At 42.3% G+C, this 21,349-nt stretch overlaps 1 protein-coding gene across 1 annotated transcript in view; it reads right to left on the reverse strand.

The window, feature by feature from the left end:
• Positions 1-21,349, reverse strand: part of ANKRD31 (ankyrin repeat domain 31) — a 78,823-nt gene that overhangs the window by 57,208 nt on the left and 266 nt on the right. The window contains exons 2-6 of the mRNA XM_054177778.1: positions 20,626-20,681; positions 18,873-18,937; positions 14,142-14,188; positions 13,156-13,250; positions 12,119-12,159 (exon numbers count right to left, since the gene is read on the reverse strand). Of these exons, the coding sequence (XP_054033753.1) occupies positions 12,119-12,159; positions 13,156-13,250; positions 14,142-14,188; positions 18,873-18,937; positions 20,626-20,681 (304 nt within the window). The remainder of the gene's footprint in view (positions 1-12,118; positions 12,160-13,155; positions 13,251-14,141; positions 14,189-18,872; positions 18,938-20,625; positions 20,682-21,349) is intronic.

A 21,349-nucleotide genomic window follows, 5' to 3' on the forward strand; every position in this document is an offset into this window, starting at 1 on the left:
CTCCTGCTCTAGCCTGCTCTTGTGAGACCTCAACTCAATTACTGTGTCCAGTTCTGGTGCCTGCAACACAAGAGGGACACACTGAACTGCTGGAGTGGGTCCAAAGGAGGGCCACGAATATAATCAGAGGGCTGGAGTACCTTCCCTGTGGGGACACAAGGCAAAAGTTGGGGTTTTTCAGCTTGAAGAAGAGAAGGCTCTGGGGAGACCTTATAGAGGCTTTCCAGTATCTGAAAGGGGCCTACAACAAAGCTGGGAAGGGACTTTTTACAAGGGCTTGTAGTGATAGAATGAGGGGGAATGAATTGAAGCCTGAGGAGGACAGATTTAGATTAGAGATTAGGAAGAAATTCTTCACAGTGAGGGTGGTAAAACACTGGAACAGGTTGCTCAGGGACATCATAGATGCCCCCTCCCTGAAGGTGTTAAAGGTCTGGGTGAGGCCTTGAGCAACCTGGTCTGGTGGAAGGTGCCCTTGCCCATGGCAGGGGGGTTGGCACTAGATGATCTTTAAGGTCCCTTCCAACATAAACCATTCTATGAATCTATGAATATCACTAGCAAAAGACCGAATTAGCTCCTACTCTTTGGATGCCTTTTGCCATTATGCTGACACTGTAAAGCCACCTTAAATAGGTAGTTATATGTGATTCATCACTGATCTGCAGCTCCAGATTATTCAAAGACAACACAGAGTGGAGAAATTTATTTCAGGTTTACTAGGCCTATCTGCTGCATTCCATAGCATAAGTACATCTCCTATGTGTTCTTCTCTTTCCCTTCTTGTAATCGCAATAGGAAGAGCATTGTTTTCCCTTTGTGTTCCTCTCCAGATTTTTGCCTCCATGTTGCTGATTCCAAATTACCTCTTTTCCAAATCACCTCTACAGCACACTAACGTTGTGGAGAGAACAGCTCAAGGCAAGAGAAGAAAAAAGGCAGATAACATATTGTATCTATGCATGCTGGCTTCTCACAGGAAGACATTACCATAAAACTATGCCTCCATCTTTTTCAGTAAGTCTCACACAGGCAGAACTAAACAAAATCAATGCATTTCTAAATACACATTAAAAATCCCATTTAATAATCTTTCTAGTCTACAGCAAAGACACAGCTGTAATTTCTCTTGTAATATTGGAAAGCATTCATGTGCTACAGTGGGGAGAACTATGACAGCATACTATAGTCTGGAGAAAAAACAGAACTGGAGTGTGTAGGAACCTAGAGGGCCACAATGGAATAACAGAACAGGGGGTTGGAACTTCTTTTGGAGAGAACACAAGACATTGATTTCCACGTCAGTAACTAAATCAGCACCCAAGCAAGCTCAGCCATTTTCACAGCACAGACATATCAGAACAGAAAAGCACTGCTGGTCTTTTAAAACAAAACCAATTGAAATGTATTAAAAATGCAAATTATTGATGTCAATTTATTCTTTACTCAAGTCCCTAAGTAATTTGTCTGTTCTATAAAATACTGTGCACATACTTGCTCATTTTTTGTCTCCAAGTTAGATCTCGAAACGCTCTTATTTCTTTGAATACATAGAATACATAGAATAAACCAGGTTGGAAGAGACCTTCAACCAATCCAACCCACCTAAACAACTAACCCATGGCACCAAGCACCCCATCAAGTCTTCTCCTGAAAACCTCCAATGACAGCGACTCCACCACCTCCCCAGGCAGCCCATTCCAATGGGCAATCACTCTCTCTGTATAGAACTTCTTCCTAACATCCAACCTAAACCTCCCCTGGTGCAGCCTGAGACTGTGTCTTGTTCTGGTACTGGCTGCCTGGGAGAAGAATGAATTGACATGAATTGTAGCAAGGTGAGGCTCAGTCCTGCCTGCTATTTGTGCGCAGTCATCACCTAACCATGGAATTCTAGGTTCTGAATTTAACTGCTGTATTAACTGCTGGTATTAAGCTCTCATATGGCACTACAGGACTGATGAGTTGTACAGAAGATCCTGACAAGGAATTCAATGCTGTCACAGGTTCTAATGGCAAAGCATTACCGCTCTCATCCACAGAGGAGGAAAGGCAGGATCCTGCCACTAACTTCTCAGGTTTATCATTTTAAGACCCTCTTCCAACCTGGTCTGGTCTGGTCTGGTCTGGTCTATTCTATTCTATTCTATTCTAAGGGATCTCAACAAATCAGTAATTCACCAGTCTCTATACTCCATCAGTGAATGCTTCCATGAAAATCTTCTCTGAGGATGTCAGTGAAAGCCCTGCATCAGTATTAAAATATTCTTTTACTCTGTATCTGTGTCAATAATGGTCACGTGGGTTCTCTGGAAATCTTCAAAAGTATGTGGAAAGGTATCTTTTGGTGTCTGTTCCTTTGGAACTCCTACGATACCCACCAGGAGGGCACCTAGAGAGAGGCTTATTCCTGGAAAGTCATCTTCAATACTTAATTTCTGTGAAATCTAAACATTAAAAAGCCCATACCATTGTTTACAAAAAGGAATGGAAAAACTCCTTCTAAAAAGCTTGTAATTAACATCCATGAGTCATCTCTCTCTGTATATATTTTACATGCAAATTTTGCATACATTGCAAAACTTAGTTTTTTTCCTATGCACTCGTACAGTCTATTAATAAGAGTTAGACTCAGATCTCAAGTTTCAAAAGCAGAGCACTTCAGCTGTTGACTTCCCAAGCAGTGAAAATCCCAAGTAAGAGAGATTATATCTGTTACAAAGTCAAAGGAGGTATGCTTTTAACACCTGAGAGTGTTAAAAGACTTCAAAGAAAAAATAAAAAGGCATAAAAAATTTCTGTCACCCCAAAATAATGGAAGTGAGCATATTAAAAACAATATAAAAAGCATCATTAATAAACCTCAATACCTGAGTTTTTATTAAGTGTTTATGTGGATCCCACACAGCTAAGGAGTATTTGTGCCTCACAAAGTTCTGTTCACAGCTCTAGGAGTATGTTTGGAAACTGCACAGTTGAGTTTCTACACTTAGTACAGAACCACAAAACCATAAGTGTTCTTGGGAAAAACTACTGGGTGTACAATCAGCTTTAGGTGTTTTCAAGAGATGCACCAGTTTTTATGCTAATTGATAGCTTCTTTGTTTTTATCCTTGTTTCCAATGCTCCTGGAGGAGAAAATCAGATGCCTTGGCAGACTTAAACCGGATTTTTTCTATATAACATTCGCATATAACAGTGCTGTTGCTAAGTAATATTGGATCTCAAGAAAATCTTAACACATTTTTACGCTCTTGCTGCCAGCAAGTGGCCATTCTGGGTAGTGCAAGAATCCTCTAACCACTGATAACGATTTTCATAAAACCGACACAAAACAAAACTGTGCAGTAATCTGACAGCATTGATTCATACTCAGTTTGTAAGCCACTACAGATCCCTGACTCTTTGTTGAAAATTATTTTGCCATCTGCTCTTTCCTTTTGTGTTACCTGCGCAGTTGATTGCTCCTTTTAAAGGACTGGATATTTCTTACTTTGCTGTATTGAGTTACAGTTTATTTTTAGATCACTTCTCTAATTTGTGCAGACTTTAAACAACTGGTGGAAAATTCCACTGGCATAATTTTCTGTACTTTAAGAACTGTGAAATAAACAGTGTGTACGTGTATTACAAACTTCCTAAGAAAAAAGGCTTGGTTCGTTTGTTAAAGGGCAGGTTAAACTTCTATTTATATTAATGGAGAAGTATCAGGCAAGCATAAATGACTAATTTTGCAAGATCCTGAACCCCCAATTGCCAACTGAAATCCAACATTTAAATGTGATTGGTGTTCACAAAACCTTCATCCAGTTACAGGTACCTAAATTCCTTGGCATTCCCTTCTGTTGGCAAAATTCCTGTGGGACTTGCTCTACAAGTAACTAAAATTTGCAGAACATATTAAAAGTCAAACCTTTCCTTCCCTAAAAGCCATCCTCAGCTGACACTTACCCATAATTACATTTAAAGCCCCAGTGGTGACTAAGGTCCCTGTACCTGTCAAATGTCTGTTGCAAAGGAAGAGACTCTGCTCAAGAAAAAAGGCTGCACCTGCTGGGATCTGAACCAAAACTTGGAATTCTCTCCTGTGAATCCCAGTCCAGTAAATATGTGTCATAAGTTTCACTCACACGAGGAGCAGGATCCCCCCTCAACTGGCAACTCAGAAGTAAAATATCAGCATTGTGGTAAATGCAGATTAAGGTCCATCCTCCACCAGAAGATGATGTTTCAAGCAACCAATTTAAAAATGGGATTCCTATGTAAAAGAATGTCCAAAAGGTATCTATTTGGCATAAGGCTGTGAATCTCTTCCACTAAGCATAAGCACTCAACTTCATAAACTGATTTAAATCCCACCATCCTCATGTCTCAGTTACTTAGAGTACAAACCCAAATCACAGTGCTCCTTAATCCAAGTACAAACTCTGCTGACCCACTAGCAGCAGTCCAGAATCTCTCACCTCCCTGTCTTACCCAGTAAGCACACACTCAGTAAGAGCTAAGTATGACCACACTCAACTCCAACCTCAGCTTTTTAGGAACCTTGCACCAGTGAAAGCAGGAAGATAAGGAAGACAGAGGTCTTCATCTGAAAAAAACAGTTTACTTGACCATGAATATAAAAAACTTTGTGTTATTAAACTCATTGTACCACAGGCCAATGAGTAAGCTAGGCTTAGTCAAGCCTTTGTTCTCTACCTCTCCCTGTGCACTATATGAGCAAGCTTAAATCTGGCCTGTGACTTGCAGCAGATAGTGTAAGACAGGTGAATCTTGACATGCAGGGATCTTTCTTCCATGTGTCTGAGAAAAAATAAAAAGTTACTCAGAAACTGATGGCTATCTGGTGTCAGAGACTGCAGACTGCAAATGCTGTAAGATAAAACTGGACAGCCTAGTACTGAAACATAAATACTACAGACAGAGTGGAAATGCTAAGCGAACTCCTCTGTTTGCTAGTCCTGAGTTGAACAACAGCAGCAAAGTTCAGCCTTTCAATGTATGCTTGTAACTAAAGCTTCCCAAGGATCAACATTACGAGCATTTGGGAGAATGCTGAGCTGAAGATCACTGCAATGTTCTGGGATATGAGGGATGCAAAAAGAGTAACAAAACAGTTGAGGATGGAAGTGATATCTTGGGATTATCTAGTCCAACCTTACCACTCAAGCAGTATCAGCTGCAGCAGGTTGCCCAGAACCATTCCAGTCAGGTTCTGAGTATCTCCACAGAAGGCAAATGCATTGCCTCTCTGGGCAAAATGTTCCAGTGTCTGACCACCCTCACAATTAAGAGATGGGTTTGTGTGTTCAGACATAATTTATTTTAAATTCATGTTTTATTCCTTCTTGTCCTATCAGTGGGCACTGCTGACAACTCCAGCTCCCTCCTCTTCATTCCTTCCTGGCAAGTGTTCATATACGTTGGCAAGTGTCCCCCAGGTGTTCTCTTCCCTAGGTTCACAACTCCTAGCTCTGACCTTGAATGTTTCCAGGGATGAAGCATCTAGCACCTCTCTGGGCTACCTGTTTCAGGGTTTCACCACCCTTCCTGTAAAAAAAAGTCTTCCTTAAGTCTAGTCTGAATCTGTCCTCTTCTAGTTTAAAACAATTACCAGTTGTTCTGTTGCAAACAGGCTCTGCTAAAAATATTGGCCCCATCTTTGTTAGAGGTCCCCTACTGAAAGGCCACAACAAGGTCTGTAGCCATCTATTCTCTGGGCTGAATAACCCCAAAAAGATGACCAGGAGTAGTCAGCATGGATTTACCAAGGGGAAATCACGCTTGACTAATCTGATAGCCTTCTGTGATCTCATAACTGAATGGGTAGATGCAGGGAGACCAGTGGATGTAGTCTGCCTTGACCTAGCTTTGACACTGTACTCCACAACATCCTTTTGAGTAAGCTCAGGAAGTGTAGGACAGGAGAACAGACAGTGAGACGGATTAGGAACTGGTTACAAAATAGAGTCCAAAGAGTGATGGTCAGTGGTGTCAAGTCCAGCTGGAGAGCTGTAACTACTGGAGTCCCCCAGGGATCAGTACTGGTTCCAGTCCTATTCAACATCTTCATCAATGACACTGATGAGAGGACAGACAGACAGAGTGTCTGCTCAGCAAGTTTGCTGATGATACCTAACTGGGAGGCTTGGCTGATACACCTGAAGGCTGTGCAGCATTCAGTGAGACCTGGACAGACTGGAGAGCTGGGCAGAGAGGTAACCAATGAGGTTCAACAAGGATAAGTGCAGAGCCCTGCATCTGGGGAGGAATAATAAACTGCACCAGTACAGGTTAGGAGGTGATCTACTGGAGAGCGGCCCTTTGGAGAAGGACCTGGGAGTCCTGGTAGGTAACAAGCTATCCATGGGACAGCAAAGTGCCCTTGTGGCCAAGGTCAATGGGATCCTGGGGTGCATCAGGAGGAGTGTGTCCAGTAGATCAAGGGAGGTTCTCCTCCCCCTCCACTCTGCCCTGGTGAGACCTCACCTGGAATACTGCATCCAGTTCTGGGCTCCCCAGTCCAAGAGGGACAGGGATCTGCTGGAGAAAGTCCAACAGAGAGCCACCAGGATGACTAAGGATCTGGAGCATGTGCCCTGTGAGGAGAGTCTGAGAGACCCAGGGCTGTTTAGTCTGGACAAGACTGAGAGGGGATTTAATAAATATTTATATATATATGAGGGCTGGGTGTCAAGAGGGAGGGGACAGCCTCTTCTCACTTGCACCCTGTGATAGGACGAAGGGTAATGGATATAAACACAGGAGGTTCCACCTCAACATAAGGAGGAATGTCTTCACTGTGAGTGTCACAGAGCACTGGAACAGGCTGCCCAGGGAGGTTGTGGAGTCTCCTTCTCTGGAGACTTTCAAGACCCATCTGGATGTGTTCTTGTGCAGCCTGTGCTAGATTCTATGGTCATGCTCTGGCAGAAGGGTTGGACTTGATGACCTTCAGAGGTCTCTTCCAACCCCTAACATCCTGTGATCCTGTGAACTCTCTCTGCCTATCCTCATAGGAGAGGTATTCCTGCCCTCAATGAGTTTTGTGGCCCTCCTCTGGACTCCTCTAAAAGGTCCATGTCCCTGACCTTTTCCAGGCCCTTCTGGATGGCATCCCATCCTTCAGATATGTCAGTTTGGTGATACATGCAAATTCACTGAGGATGCTATGTACCAGCCCTGGCACCACTATAAATCCCTGAAGAACACCACTCATCACTGATCTCCATCCAGACACTAAGCTGACCACTACCCTTTGGGTGTGACCAACCAACTCCTCATCCACCAAACAGCTCACCCATCAAACTCAGAGAGGAAGATGTTGTGGGGAACTGTGTCAAAGGTGTTACAGAACCAGATGCACCACTTCTTTAATCATCTTTACAGTCCTGTGCTGGACTCACTCCACTGTCTCCATATCTTTCTCATACTAAGAATCCAAAATTCTAGGAGTGGCCTTACCAGTTCCGAGTAGGAGATTACCACCCTTGACTTGCTGGTAACAATTCCTAATGCAGCTCAGGATATTGTTCACCTTCTTTGCCACAAAAGTGCGTTGCTGGCTTGTGGCCATCTTATTGTTCACAAGGATCCCTATGTCCTTCTCTGCAGAGATACTTTCCAGCCAGCTGGTCCCCAGCCTGTGCTGGAGCTTGAGGTTATTCCTCTCTGGATGTGCAGCTTTGTCTAATTTCACAAGTTTACTTGTCCAGCTCCCACTGAATGACAACAAAACTATCTGGTTTATCAGTCACTCCTCCCAAAACCACCTCTGAACTTTCTGAGGGCAGAGTCTGTCCCATTTTCTAGGCCATAAATGAAGATGTTGAACAGTATTGGCCCCACTATCAACAGACTAACCACAAAGGCAGTCAAACCTGATATGTCATCAAAATGAGAAAACTCAACAAGACTCATTTTATGGCATCAGGACTTCTGTGCAGAGGTTACCTTGTATTTTCAGAAACAGGTACACAAAGCTAATATGCCCAGTGATTCACTGCTGGCTGTCAAGGTGTTTGTCCCACCCTTTCTTCAAATTGATACACAGAAGCCTGTGATATATTGGTTTCTCTCACCGAGGTCTTCCTCAGTAAGATCCTCTCATTTCTCTAGAATGCATGTAAATGACATCCTAGTGCTGCAGAAATCCTTAAAACTGCCCATGGCGCTGTGTCCTGGGTTGAGACAGCCTGGTCTCACAAGTCCCCCCTCTCTATACACAAAGTAACACACTTGCAGGAAAAGTGTGCAAAACGCAGAAGCAGTACCAGAAGCCAGGGAACCACCCCTACCCCCCCTTCACCTGCAGAATGCCTAGAGGGAAAGACCAACACCCCAAAACTGGAAAGCAAAAGCAGGAATGGGAACAGGAAGCCTCTCATGTTACCATCTGAATTTCCAGCCTCATGATACTTTGCTCCAGCTAGCATTTTCATTTTGAAGCTGGCAGGAGAGCAGCATGATACTAAGCATTAGCAGCAGGTTCAACTTGAACCACAACACATTGCTCCAGAAATAGCAACAGAGCAAATTTCAGGGAAAGTTTCTCTGTCCAGCATATGTAGGCCTGAAAGCAATGAACCAACCAGATATCAACTACGATCGGACACGAAAAAGTACAGGATCCATTGTGCCTCAGAGGGGCAACAGAAGGAGGTAACAATGCAGAGGTAGCAGTGACATAACCAGGTGGGTAGATGATGGTAGAGCAGTGGATGTGGTTTATCTTGATTTCAGTAAAGCATCTGATACTATCTCCCACAGCATACTTGCAGCTAAACTGAGGCAGTGTGGTCTGGATGATCAGATAGTGAGGTGGATTTAAAACTGGTTGAAGGGAAGAAGTCAGAGAGTTGTGCTCAATGGGACAGAGTCTAGTTGGGGGCCTCTATCTAGTGGAGTCACTCAGGGGTCAGTACTGGGACCAATGCTGTTCAATATATTCATGAGCCAGCAATGTGTTCATGTGGCAAAGGCGGCAAATGGTTGTATTAAAAGGGCTATGGTCAGTAGGTCAAGAGAGGTTCTCATCCCTCTCTGCTCTGCCCTGGTGAGGGCACATCTGAGATGTTGTGTCCAGTTCTGGGCCCCTCAGCTCAAGAAGGACAGGGAACTGCTTGACAGAGTCCAGCAGAGAGCCACTAAAATGGTTAAGGGAGTGGAACATCTCCCTTACAAGGAGAGACTGTGGGAGCTGGGGTTCTTGGGCCTGGAGGAGACTGAGGCGTGACCTCATTGATGTTTATAAATATGTAAAGGGTGAATGGCAAGAGGATGAAGTCAGGCTCTTCTTGGTGATGCTCAATGACAGGACAAGGGGCAATGGGTGGAAGTTGAGACATAGGAAGTTCCATGAAAAGAGGAGGAAGAATTATTTCACTGTGGGGCTGATGGAACACTGGAAGAGGCTGTCCAGGGGGGTTGTGGAGTCTCCCTCTCTGGAGATACTCAAGACCTGCCTGCATGAGTTCCTGTGTGAACTGGTGTAGGTGATCCTGTCCCAGCAGTGGTGTTGGACTAGATGATCCCTCAAGGTCCCTTCCAGCCCCTAACATTCTGTGATTCTCTGTACACATAAATTAACATCATGGTTGCAGGTTATAGCATATAGACAGACAATACAGAAGCAAAAGCCAAGAACCCCTTTATGAAATGCTGCCAGCACTCTCACTGCTAATTGGAGAGAAATCTGCCCAAGTCCTTCATTTCTGCTTGAACTTACTGACTGCAAACCAAGAACGGAGGGACTAGTGAAAGGAAAAAGGGGCTGGGGAAGTAGAGAGGACTCAGGGGAACATTTGACTACTGGATGTTTATGTTAATCGCTGCAGAGCCACCAACACTTGCTCAGCATATTTCTGGGCTGGATAGTTCAGATATATGTATTATTGAATTTTTGCTACTGTGTTTTCTGCAAGTTGCCAGGGAATTTCTTCTTCCTTTCCTTTCTGTCTTTCACAATCAAAAGCAATGCTTGCAAGTAGTTAAATACTAAGATTATCACAGAATCACAGAATCACCAAGGTTGGAAGAGACCTCAAAGATCATCAAGTCCAACCCATCACCACAGGCCTCATGACTAGACCATGGCACCAAGTGCCACGTCCAATCCCCTCTTAAACACCTCCAGGGACAGTGACTCCACCACCTCCCTGGGCAGCACATTCCAATGACGAATGACTCTCTCCGTGAAGAACTTTCTCCTCACCCCGAGCCCAAACCTCCCCTGGTGCAGCTTGAGACTGTGTCCTCTTGTTCTGGTGCTGGTTGCTTGGGAGAAGAAAACAACCCGCTCCTGGCTACAACCACCCTTCAGGTAGTTGTAGACCGCAATAAGGTGTCCCCTGAGCCCACTCTTCTCCAGGCTAAACAACCCCAACTCCCTTAGCCTCTCCTCATAGGGCTTGTGCTCAAGGCCTCTCACCAGCCTCGTTGCCCTTCTCTGACACATTCAAGTGTCTCGATGTCCTTCTTAAATGGAGCAGCCCAGAACTGGACACAGGACTCAAGGTGTGGCCTAACCAGTGCTGAGTACAGGAGCACAATGACTTCCCTGCTCCTGCTGGCCACACTATTCTTGATGCAGGCCAGGATGCCATTGGCCTTCTTGGCCACTTGGGCACACTGCTGGCTCATGTTTAGGTGATTGTCAATCAGCACCCCCAGTTCCTTTTCTGTTTGGCAGCTCTCCAGCCACTCCAACCCCATCCTGTAGCTCTGCCTGGGGTTGTTGTGGCCAAGTGCAGCACCCAGCACTTGAATTTGTTGAATGTCATCATGTTGGACTCCGCCCATCTGTCCAGCCAGTCCAGGTCCCTCTGCAGAGCCCTTCTGCCCTCTAACAGATCAACATCTGCTCCCAACTTGGTGTCATCTGCAAATTTGCTGATGACTGACTCAATCCCCTCATCCAGATCATCAATGAAGATATTAAAGAGGATGGGGCCCAGCACTGATCCCTGGGGGACGCCACTAGTGACTATCAGTCTGTCAGCTACACTTGTACCATTCAGATTACCCTCATCTAAACCAGTGCTAATACAATCCCTCTTCTTCTGCTTGCCTTCAGATATGGATTTCCACATCCTTTCTTATGCTGCACTGACACCTATCTACTCTTCTGAGAAGCTGGATTGAAAAGATAACCTGTCTGAAAAGTAGGACAACTAAAACAAATCAACAGCATGCGACAGTTGTTGCCCAAAATTGCATCCAGTTCTGGTGTCTCAATAATAAAAAAGCCACAGAACTGTTGGGAGTAAGTCCAGAGGTGGGCTACAAAGATGATCCAAGGGCTGGAACACCTCTGCTGTGAGCACAGGCTGAGGGAACTGGGGTTGTTCACCTAGAGAACGGAAGACTCTGAGGGGAACTTACAGCAGCCTTCTGATACTTGGGGATCCTACAGGAACACCGAAGAGGGACTTTTTGTAGGAGTTTCTAGCAATAGGACAAGGCAAAATTGTTTTAAGATGAGGGAGAGTAGGTTAGATCTTAGGACAAAGCTCTTCAGTGCAAGGGTGGTGACACTCTGGAATAGGCTGCCCATGGGGGTTGTGGATGCCTCCTCCTTGGGGGGTTCAAGGCCAGGTTGGATGAGGCCTTGAGCAGCTGAGACTAGGTTGTTCCTGCCCATCATCAGCACTAAAATCTGTTACTCATGAGCAGCTTTACAATTCTGAAAGAGATGTAACTGGCACTATCTATTTTTGGCCAAAGAAAGCCATTACACCCAAAGAGGAGTACAGCTACAGATATTCTGTTCATCCTCAAAGACCTTCCTTATGCCTCTTGTAAAGTTTTCATTGGTGGGAGCCATGTTTTAATCTACTACAAGTCTTCAGTGCTTTAGATTGATAACAGCTCTTGTAGGTTCCTTATCTTTCCTATTTCACTTACTGCTATGCTTCTCACCCTTGTGCCCTGCAAGCTTAATAACTGCAGCTCCTATCTAAAGAGAAGAAAATAAATGTTTTCATCCAATATACTCAGAGTTAGTTTAAACTGCTTCTTAAAATGAAAGAACCAGATATTTTTCAGTAAAATATTATATAATGTTGATTGAATTAAATGATATTTTATATACATTCAGTTTTAAAAACACACTAACCTTTTCTTCTGAATCTTTCTGAACTCCATTCAATTCAATACCTACATTTAGGAAAGTAAACAAACATTTCAGTTGTACTACCATTGAATTCCACTTCTGAAAGATCTCATCATCTCTAACAAAGTGGCCACGCTTCCTGATTAGGACTAAAGTTGCAAACATTCTTACAAATTATTGTAGTCATGTTCCCTAAGTTGAACTGACTTTTAGGTTTAAAGTTAGGCTCTGGTAGGGACATTATGCCACACTTCTTCAGTGAGGTTTAGAGGCTTGTGTTTCCACAGACTATCAGCATATGAAATTGCTACCCATTCCACAGCATGAGACCTATCTCCTGCCCTCTGTAATTACAATGGAATCAGACAAGACAGCTAAAACAATTCAGTAATTTACTGCTTCTGAAATGGGCTGGTCCCATAACCCTGGCTCACATCAGCATGTTTCAACATTTATGTGACTCCCTGGGAAATTCCTCATCAGAAATACAGTGAATGGTTCTACCAGATTTGCAAAAATTACTTCCAAGAGATACAAAGCAGAACAGATGGGGCAGCCCTGCACTGCTGGGTGCACAGAGGAATGGAGGCTCAACTGAAAGTACCAGCAGGTGACACACAGATTTAGGGAACAACCAGTAACTTGTTTGTTTCTCCTTTCTTAGAGATGTTTTCCGTTCTTGGGTGTGTTAGTAAGAAGCATGTCGGAACACTCAACAATTGTTATGTCCATGCTTACCTTTTACACATCCATATAGCACCTGGGTGCTAGGTGACCTATAACTGGTGTCAGAAGATTAAACAGCAACGGACATACATCACTGGCTTGGAACAACAGCTACTTCTTAAAGAAAATCCTATCAGAATACTTACAAAAACATAACTTGTAATCCAAGACAACTTATGAAAACCAAAAGAACTGTTTCAAAGGCCACACAGAGTCAGATTGTAAATAAACCTAGAGGGATACAAATCTTCAGCTTCTTGAATGATTTTGCCATAGCTAGATCAACTCTCAGTTTTGTACAAAATACAACTTACCTACAGAATTATTTTGCTGTTCCTCAACTGCAGCATTTAGTGAAAAATCAGGCTTAGAAATATTCTCAGTAGCTGATGGACAGTTTATCCAACCCCTAGAATCAAATAATTCAGTAAAAAGCTCTTATTCTGAAAGAATTTTAATCTGCTCACTTTAAGAAAATTTACATAGTACTTTCAATTTATTTATGCAGTTTTGTACTTAACAATTATTTATGGACATAACTACAGTTACAGTCAAGGCATGTATAATGGAATGAAGCTGGAGGTGGGGAGATTCAGGCTGTGGATGTGAGGAGGAAGTTCTTCACCATGAGAGTGGTGAAGCCCTGGAATGGGTTGTCCAGGGAGGTGGTTGAGGCCCCATCCCTGGAAGTGTTTAAGACCAGGCTGGATGAGGCTCTGGCCAGCCTGATGTAGTGTGGGGTGTCCCTGCCCATGGCAGGGGGTTGGAACTAGATGATCCTTGTGGTCCCTTCCAACCCTGACGGATACTATGATACTATGAAAATGTATAACTAAGACTTCCAGATTTCCTAAGTGGAGCTGGCTATGTTTGCACACTCACTTTCTACCAAAAAAGAATGACCCTTCCTATTTTTATTACTTCTTTCAGTATTTCAATTGTAAATCCATCGTCTACTGACATCTTTCTGTAACTTCTAAGAACAAAAGGTCTAATATTATTTATTACACATTTTTGCTTATTTGTCTAATGATTTTTCATTGAGTGGTTTACTGTCATTCCTGCTGCTTATGCCCTTACACTATTAAAAGTAGTATTGTTAATAAAAACACAGATAAAGGTTAACCCATATTGGGCACAGAGACCTTTCACTAAGCAAACAAGAAAACTGCTTCACAATAGAACACAGAGAACCTACCTACATATGTAAATAAATAAACCACCATACAAATGGAGGTATAATGGAATTGTTAATCACAGTATGCCTGACTGGAGTTCCTGTGGGAGGTATTATACTCACTGCAGTAGAGACTGAGACTGGTCAGATGTGCAAGCCTCTTGATGTATCTGTATGGGCAAAACCCCATGAATTAATGAATCAGTAAACAAAGTATTGCATTGCTTACGTTCTCAGCTTTACGACACGCTTATGGCAGGACTGTTGAGTTTCTGGAAGGTAGGAAGGCTCTGCAGAGGGATCTGGGCAGGCTGGATCAATGGGCCAAGTTGTATGAGGTTTAACAAGGACAAATGCATTTGGGACACAACAACCCCAAGCAATGCTGCAGGTTTGGGGTAGAGTGGCTGGGAAGTTGCATGGTGGAATAGGACCTGCAGGTGCTGGTTGACAACCATCTGAACACATACCAGCAGTGTGTTCTGATGGCCAAGATGGACAACAGCATCCTAGCCTGCATCAGGAATAGTGTGGCCACTGGCACTAGGGAAGTGATTGTCCCCTGCACTCAGCACTGGTGAGGCTGCACCTTGAATACTGTGCGCAGCTCTAGGCCCCTTACTACAAGAGTTGCTGGAGCATGTCCAGAGAAGGGCATCAAAGCTGGTGAGTGGCCTGAAGAACAAGTTTTATGAGGAGCAGCTGAGGGAACTGGGGTCGTTTAGACTAGAGGAGAGTCAGGGGAAACCTTCTTGCTCTCTACAGCTACCTGAAAGACAGTTGTAGTGAGATGGGTATTGGTCTCTTCTTCCTAGTTTCAAGTGATAGGACATGAGGAAATGGCCTTAGGTTGCAACAGGGGATGTTTAGAATGGATATTAGGAAAAATTTCTTTACTGGAAGAGTGGTCAGGCTGCCCAGGGTGCTGGTGGAGTCACGGTCCCTGAAGGTGTTCAAAGACTGTGCAGACATGCCACTTCAAGACATGGTTTAATGGTCATGGTGATGTTAGGTTGATGGTGGAACACGATGATCTTTCAAGGTCTTTTCCAAACAAACCAATTCTATGATCTTCCTTCTCTAAGTGATTTAGGAAACTGGATTTTTAGATCTTTACATACATATTACTAACAAGATAGAAAAGCCATTACACTTAAATATTTTTTTATTTGCTCTAAGAAAAGTGTTGAAAAATAAATCAGGATTATGAAAGACGACACTGACTCAGAAGGAAAACATACCTATGCTCAGTATTGGGGCAGTTCTCTTTAGTATCTTTATAAATGATTTAGACAAGGGGATAAAGTGCACCCTCACTAAGTTTGCAGATGACACTAAGATGAGAGGGAGTGATGATCTACTTGAGGGTATGAAGGCTCTATAGAGGAACCAATCTGGACAGGCTGGATCGATGGGCCAAGGCCAGCTGAATTTGATTCAACACCACCAAATGCTGGGTCCTGAACTTGGGTCACAACAACCTCAGGCAACATTACCAGCTTAGCAAAGAGTGGCTGGAAAGCTGCCCTACAGAGAAAGTTCTGAGGGTGTTGCTAGACAGCTGGCTGAACACAGAACCATCAGTGTGCTCAGGTGGCCAAGAAGGCTACAAACATAGTGGCCTGTATCAGGAATACTGTGACAAGCAGGAAGGGAAGTGATTGCTCCCCTGGACACAGCACCGTGAGGCCACACCTTGATCTCACTACAAGAAAGACATTGATGTACTGCAGTGACTCCAGAGAAGGTCACAGAAGCTCATGAAGGGTCTAGAGAACCAGCCTTAGGAGAAACAGTTGAGGGAATGGGGGTGGTTTAGTCTGGAGGAAGGGAGGCTGAGGCGAGTTCTGAAAGGAGGTTGCATCAAGATAGGTGTCAAGTCTCTTATCCTTAGTAAAACAGATAGGATGAGAGTAAATGTCCTCAAGTTGCACCAGGAAAGGTTTAAATCCAGTATTAGAATAGGCCACTTCACAGACAGGTTTATTAAACACTGGAACAGGCTCCCCAGGGAGCTGGTTGAATCACCATCCCTGGAGGTGTTTAAAAGATGTGTAGACGTGGTGCTAATAGATATGGTTTAGCACCAGATTTCTTAGAGATAGATAATGGTTAGAGCCAATGATCTTAAAGGTGCTTTCCAACCAAAATGATTCTATGATCCTGTGATTAAAATAGGCAAGTAAACTGCAGAATGATTCTCTTTGGGATTAATCAAAGACCCAGGTTTACTAGAGGACTATCAGCATACTGACCGCAATTCTAAACAAATCACTGACACAGTGGAGAACATTCACAGCACTAGGAAAACTCTGGTATTGACAAGTGATGACCTATCCCATTTGCACAAGGCATCAGCAACAAAGTAAGAACAACCATTTTACCAACGGCCTGAAGAGCACCAGGTAGAAACAGTAGGAATGACTGGTAAAGGGCTGCCTGGAACAGAACAGATTGTGCAACAACTATTTACCTACCTAGTTTCAAAATATAGCAGAGGGATAGCTGGCCGAAAGTTACTGACTGTGCTAAATGCACCCTTTGTACAAATCATCCTGGGTATTTACACAGAACATTTATCCAGACACCAACTGAAGTCAGGAGGATGAACGAACTGCTAAACCTCCTTCACTGACTCAGACAGGCACTTAAAGCTAAATGAACTACTCTTGTATCTCAGAAGAAAGAGGAGGAAATATTTTGTCTGCTAAAAAAATGTCTTCTAAGCAAAATCAGTGTATTGTTGATTGGTTGAGAGGTCTTCTCAAATCATAAAAGTTACACAAATACTGACTGCAAGTACAGCAAACAGCCTTTTGCCCTGCTCTCTTGCTTTTGGTAAGAAAATGCCTACACAATTAAAGTGATTTTTCTTACTTCAGCACTTACTTACACATCCAGCTATCTGAGGGAGCTCTAGATGTGAGCCTGAGCACCCCACCCCCCACCCCACCCCCCAAAAGAAACAAAAAAGGCTGATGCTTGAAAGCTGTAAATGCCACCTAACAACTTCAGCTGCACTTCATCAAGCTGGGCAAGAAGAAGGTGAAAGCACAAACTCACAGTCCTGAGGCCTGCCTGAACAAACCCTAGAATAAGGTGTTAATAAAGGAAACAGCTTGACTTGTTAGTTGGAAAGAACTTGAATCCTACAAATTCTGTCAGAATATCTACTGCATCCCCAGTGAAAGGAAAGTCTTAAATCTTGTGTGGTGGAATCAAAGACACAACTGTGCATTCAATCCTCCCCCAACACACATGAAGTACAAAGTCAAGACTCTTTGGAACTACTGCAACAGATGTTACATTTCCTTAAAAAAAATCCACAGGCACTATGGACAGCATGACCCCCAGACCACATCATATCAAGATGCTGTATTCACACATGATCATTTGTGAGGCCACAGTGAAGGAAAGATGATCTGAGTGGTACACATTGCTGCAATCTACACATGTAAGTATCAAGGACAATAGGCCAAAAGCATTTCTAACAACACTCAATACAGATTTAAACTCTGTTCTGTCCCCATGCCATATGTGATTAAGCTGCCAGTGGCATGCTGTTTAGGTGTCACCAAAAAAAGCAAAGAGTGAGAGTTTACACATAAACTTTTTTTGTGAAAAGCACTAGGTTTCTTTGTTTTTTGACCTTTCCTTTTGCAGACAGGGGATTTGTCCTTAGAGGTGGAGGAATCCCATAATAGCATTGCAGACTGGCTACTCTGGTGAGAGCCAGGTAGCTAGAGCCGTAGGTTAGGCAGCAGATACTCAGATCAGGATGGAAATGTGAAATTCCATTATTTCCTCTGTCCTCAGAAAATTGTGATGAATTTGTCCACACAACTCTGGGACATGCAAGCAGCAAAATAAACTTACGAAGAAAAGCTTTTGAAATAACAGCATCTTTTCCAACTTTTCAGAGTTTCCTCCACTTTCAGATGAGACAAATTAATTTTCAGCTCTGCAATGCTCTGGGGAAACATCCACTTTACTAGAAGAAGGGTGTTTTTTCAATATAGTTTTTGACCTCTAGGAAGCAGTAGAGTTATTTTTAAAAAACCCTCCTATACTGGAAAAAGGATACAGAGGTAGTGGTGAATCTACAGCCCTAACACAGTGTTAACACAAACAGGTTTTAAACAATGTCAGTTAAAGAGTAGACACCTTTTTCTGCTTGTTTCTGATTACTTTGTGAATATATCATATGCTGGTGGAAAGGCGACTTCACAGGTGAACAGTAATAGTCATGAGGTCTTGGGTAACAGGTTGGACTTGATGATCTTAGAGGTCTCTTCCAACCTTATTGATTCTATGATAATTTATGGCTAGCTGCCGACTGTGGCAAATAAAATGATGGCTGATTAGTAGATCAGGCAGTGCAAAATTATTCATAGAGCAGAATAATCAATCCATCATCACACAAGCAGTATTTTATTCTGCATTTCAGATTATGTATTTTTTCTTTATTCTAAATAAGCAATTATCTGATTATTGGATCACATAACAAGTAACTAAGGGCAGAGTCTGCCATGGTTAATTCAGATGGTTACCTTTCAGCTCCTGAAGGCAACATATTATGAAGTTTGTGCTCCACAACTTCTTCATCTTTGTCATGGGCTTGTCCTCAAATTTGAAAAGTTATAGCTTCATGTAATAGCAGGGAAGAGCCTCTGACACACTCCTGGAGAGAATGTGCTACACACAGGACAAGTACCTTGCCATAAAATTCATTTCAGCTGCAAGCTAAAGGGCTCTTTTGTACATAAAAAACGGGAGGCCCAGTGAGTTCACTAATAATGAATAATTAGATATGTGTAGCAGGAAATGCATGATTTCTATACCTACCAGATTTACCTGTTCTTCCTTCTGACTACAGGGGGGTTCATGAAATATAAAATACATTTCTGCAGAGCAAGATCCTAGAAAAAAAAAACAACCAGATAAACAAACAAAACAGAAAAATACAGTAATTAAAGGAGGCTTTGGTTGCTTTAGTTTCTATATAACTTTCTATATAACTTTCCATAATTACATATAATTCTTCATGAATTCCTGTGTAACACAGTAATGGAGGACTCAAGTGGTCAAACACTCTGCCTAAGAAGATGAGGTAAGAAATTAATAAAACCAGCTTGGGGGCAGAATTTATTTCATTCAGTGTTCCGGAAACATCTCACAGTTCATACTGGAGATAGCTCTGTCCTCTTGCTTTTTAAACTAACGACTGTGATTTAGGTAAAATAATGGATTTGTTTGACTAAAAATATCTGTATTCCTCTATGGAATACTCTTCTGATGATGAAAAGGACTTGTGCAAAGGAAGAACTTATCTCTAGAAAAAAAGAGACCCCTTAAGGCTGCACCCTTAGGTTTCAAAACTAAACTGATATGAATAAAGTACTCATTAAATTAATCTTTATGTTACATATCTCATTAGCAAATCACTACTATACAGGTATGCACACATACACAAATAATTAAGTACTAATTCCAACTTATTGAATATCAAATGTCACAAGCATAATGGTAAAAAAATCATTATCTATACAGAGACAGCCCTCAGGCAAATCCCCACTCCACAATTCAAACATGGCTTAAACCATGTATGCTGAATGTTGCTGGGTTTTAATAAAAGTGGGTAACCACAAATAAGTTCAAAACACAGGGTTTTATTCAGTCAGACAAAACTAATGAGAAACTATAAAAGATTCATCATCAGGAAACCACAGCCACAGGAAAAGTTTCTGCAGATTTCAGTGGGCTGTAGATGAGACATACTAATTCACAGTAGGCTGATAAAAAATAATGGTCCAGCCTGATCTCCAAACTGGCAAAAAGACAAACAAAAAATACAATCTGGAAAGATACTCAGAACATCTCATGCCACCTTAAGAACAGGCAGTCTCTGTAGTGCTGGAATAAAATGTACAGGGTGCAAGTCAAACAGATTATATAAAAATGTTAAGGAGGTACCGGTAAAACTACTATGTAGCTCCAGTATGCTTGCTCACACAATCAGCTCTAAGGGAGTTATTAGGGAAGATTTTAAGGCTTTAAATGAATGTGCATGCATTTACGTTTAAACTGTTCTAATAACACATTTAAATTAATGCACTTAAGTATCCCTACCCAAATTTTGCATGTTAAATTAAAAGTATATGGATATATGAACAATGTATTTTTTTAAAAAGTATTATATGCAACTACAGTTACATATTACTATTGTGTGCATACATTCCATTATTGTTACATGAGTAGTTCCCATTATTTTATCCTGCTCACAGTATAAATAAGCATAAAAATATCAATAATAACATCTATAAATAAAAATTAAAATCCCACACATAGTTCAAGCACTTCTCATGCCAGGCATCCTCAGTCATAGTACAAAGGAGAAATTAACAGCTGATTTATTTTTCAAATATTAAAAATGCCCTGAATAGTCTTCTAAAATAAAAGCTAGAACTATGGACCTGAGAGAGCACAAATAGTTCATAAGAATGAACTTCATGCAGCACTTGGATTTAAATAACACAAACTCACACGAACATTCACAGCAACCATTCACAGAAAAAAAAAATAGACTGACAAAAAGAGTATTTCCTACCTCCATTAATTCTTACTTGAGCTGTTAAAGCCATGTCTGTATCAAGAATAGGCAACCTTTGCAAAATAATAAAAATAATAATAAAAATATTTAAACAGTTGTATGCTCTGCTTTGCAGTCCTACAAATTAACATCACAGTTGAGGGCACACATCTTAGCCTCTGCTGTCACTACACTGCTCACCGTGCGCTGGGCAAGCACACAACACAAACACGAAGAGTTAGAGACCTCCACATTCTAAGGATGCTTTGCCTAGAAAACCTTAGGTAAGAAGGTACATCACTGCTTTATGTATTTCCAAGCAATACTAAGTCACAAAGCCAGTATGAAGAAGTGCAGCTGCTTGGTAAATAACATCAGCAGTAGCTGTATTTAATGGTGTGTTCTTTTATTTTCTGTGAGTCGGGTTCTGGTGCTTTTCACTTCCACTGACTTTACTCAGGAAGGTGTGGAGACACAAAATCGAGCACGAGGTGTGTGTAAAATAAATGGAGCCATCTGCAGAGAGCTGAGAACTACTGAATCTAAGGAAGCAGAAAACCCGTCTGAGCAAACAACCAAACAAACGCCACCATCCCCACGGGGAAAAAAAAAATATCCTAACAAATAAAACCAGTGCGCCCGAAACAGAAGCAAGCGAACCAACCAACCCTAAAATTACACATTTATTAAATCACTGCGGAGAGCTGTTCTGCTCTCCACTACACCATATGCCGGACAGGAT

Source organism: Dryobates pubescens, chromosome Z (assembly GCF_014839835.1).
Source record: "Dryobates pubescens isolate bDryPub1 chromosome Z, bDryPub1.pri, whole genome shotgun sequence".
Taxonomy (NCBI): domain Eukaryota; kingdom Metazoa; phylum Chordata; class Aves; order Piciformes; family Picidae; genus Dryobates; species Dryobates pubescens.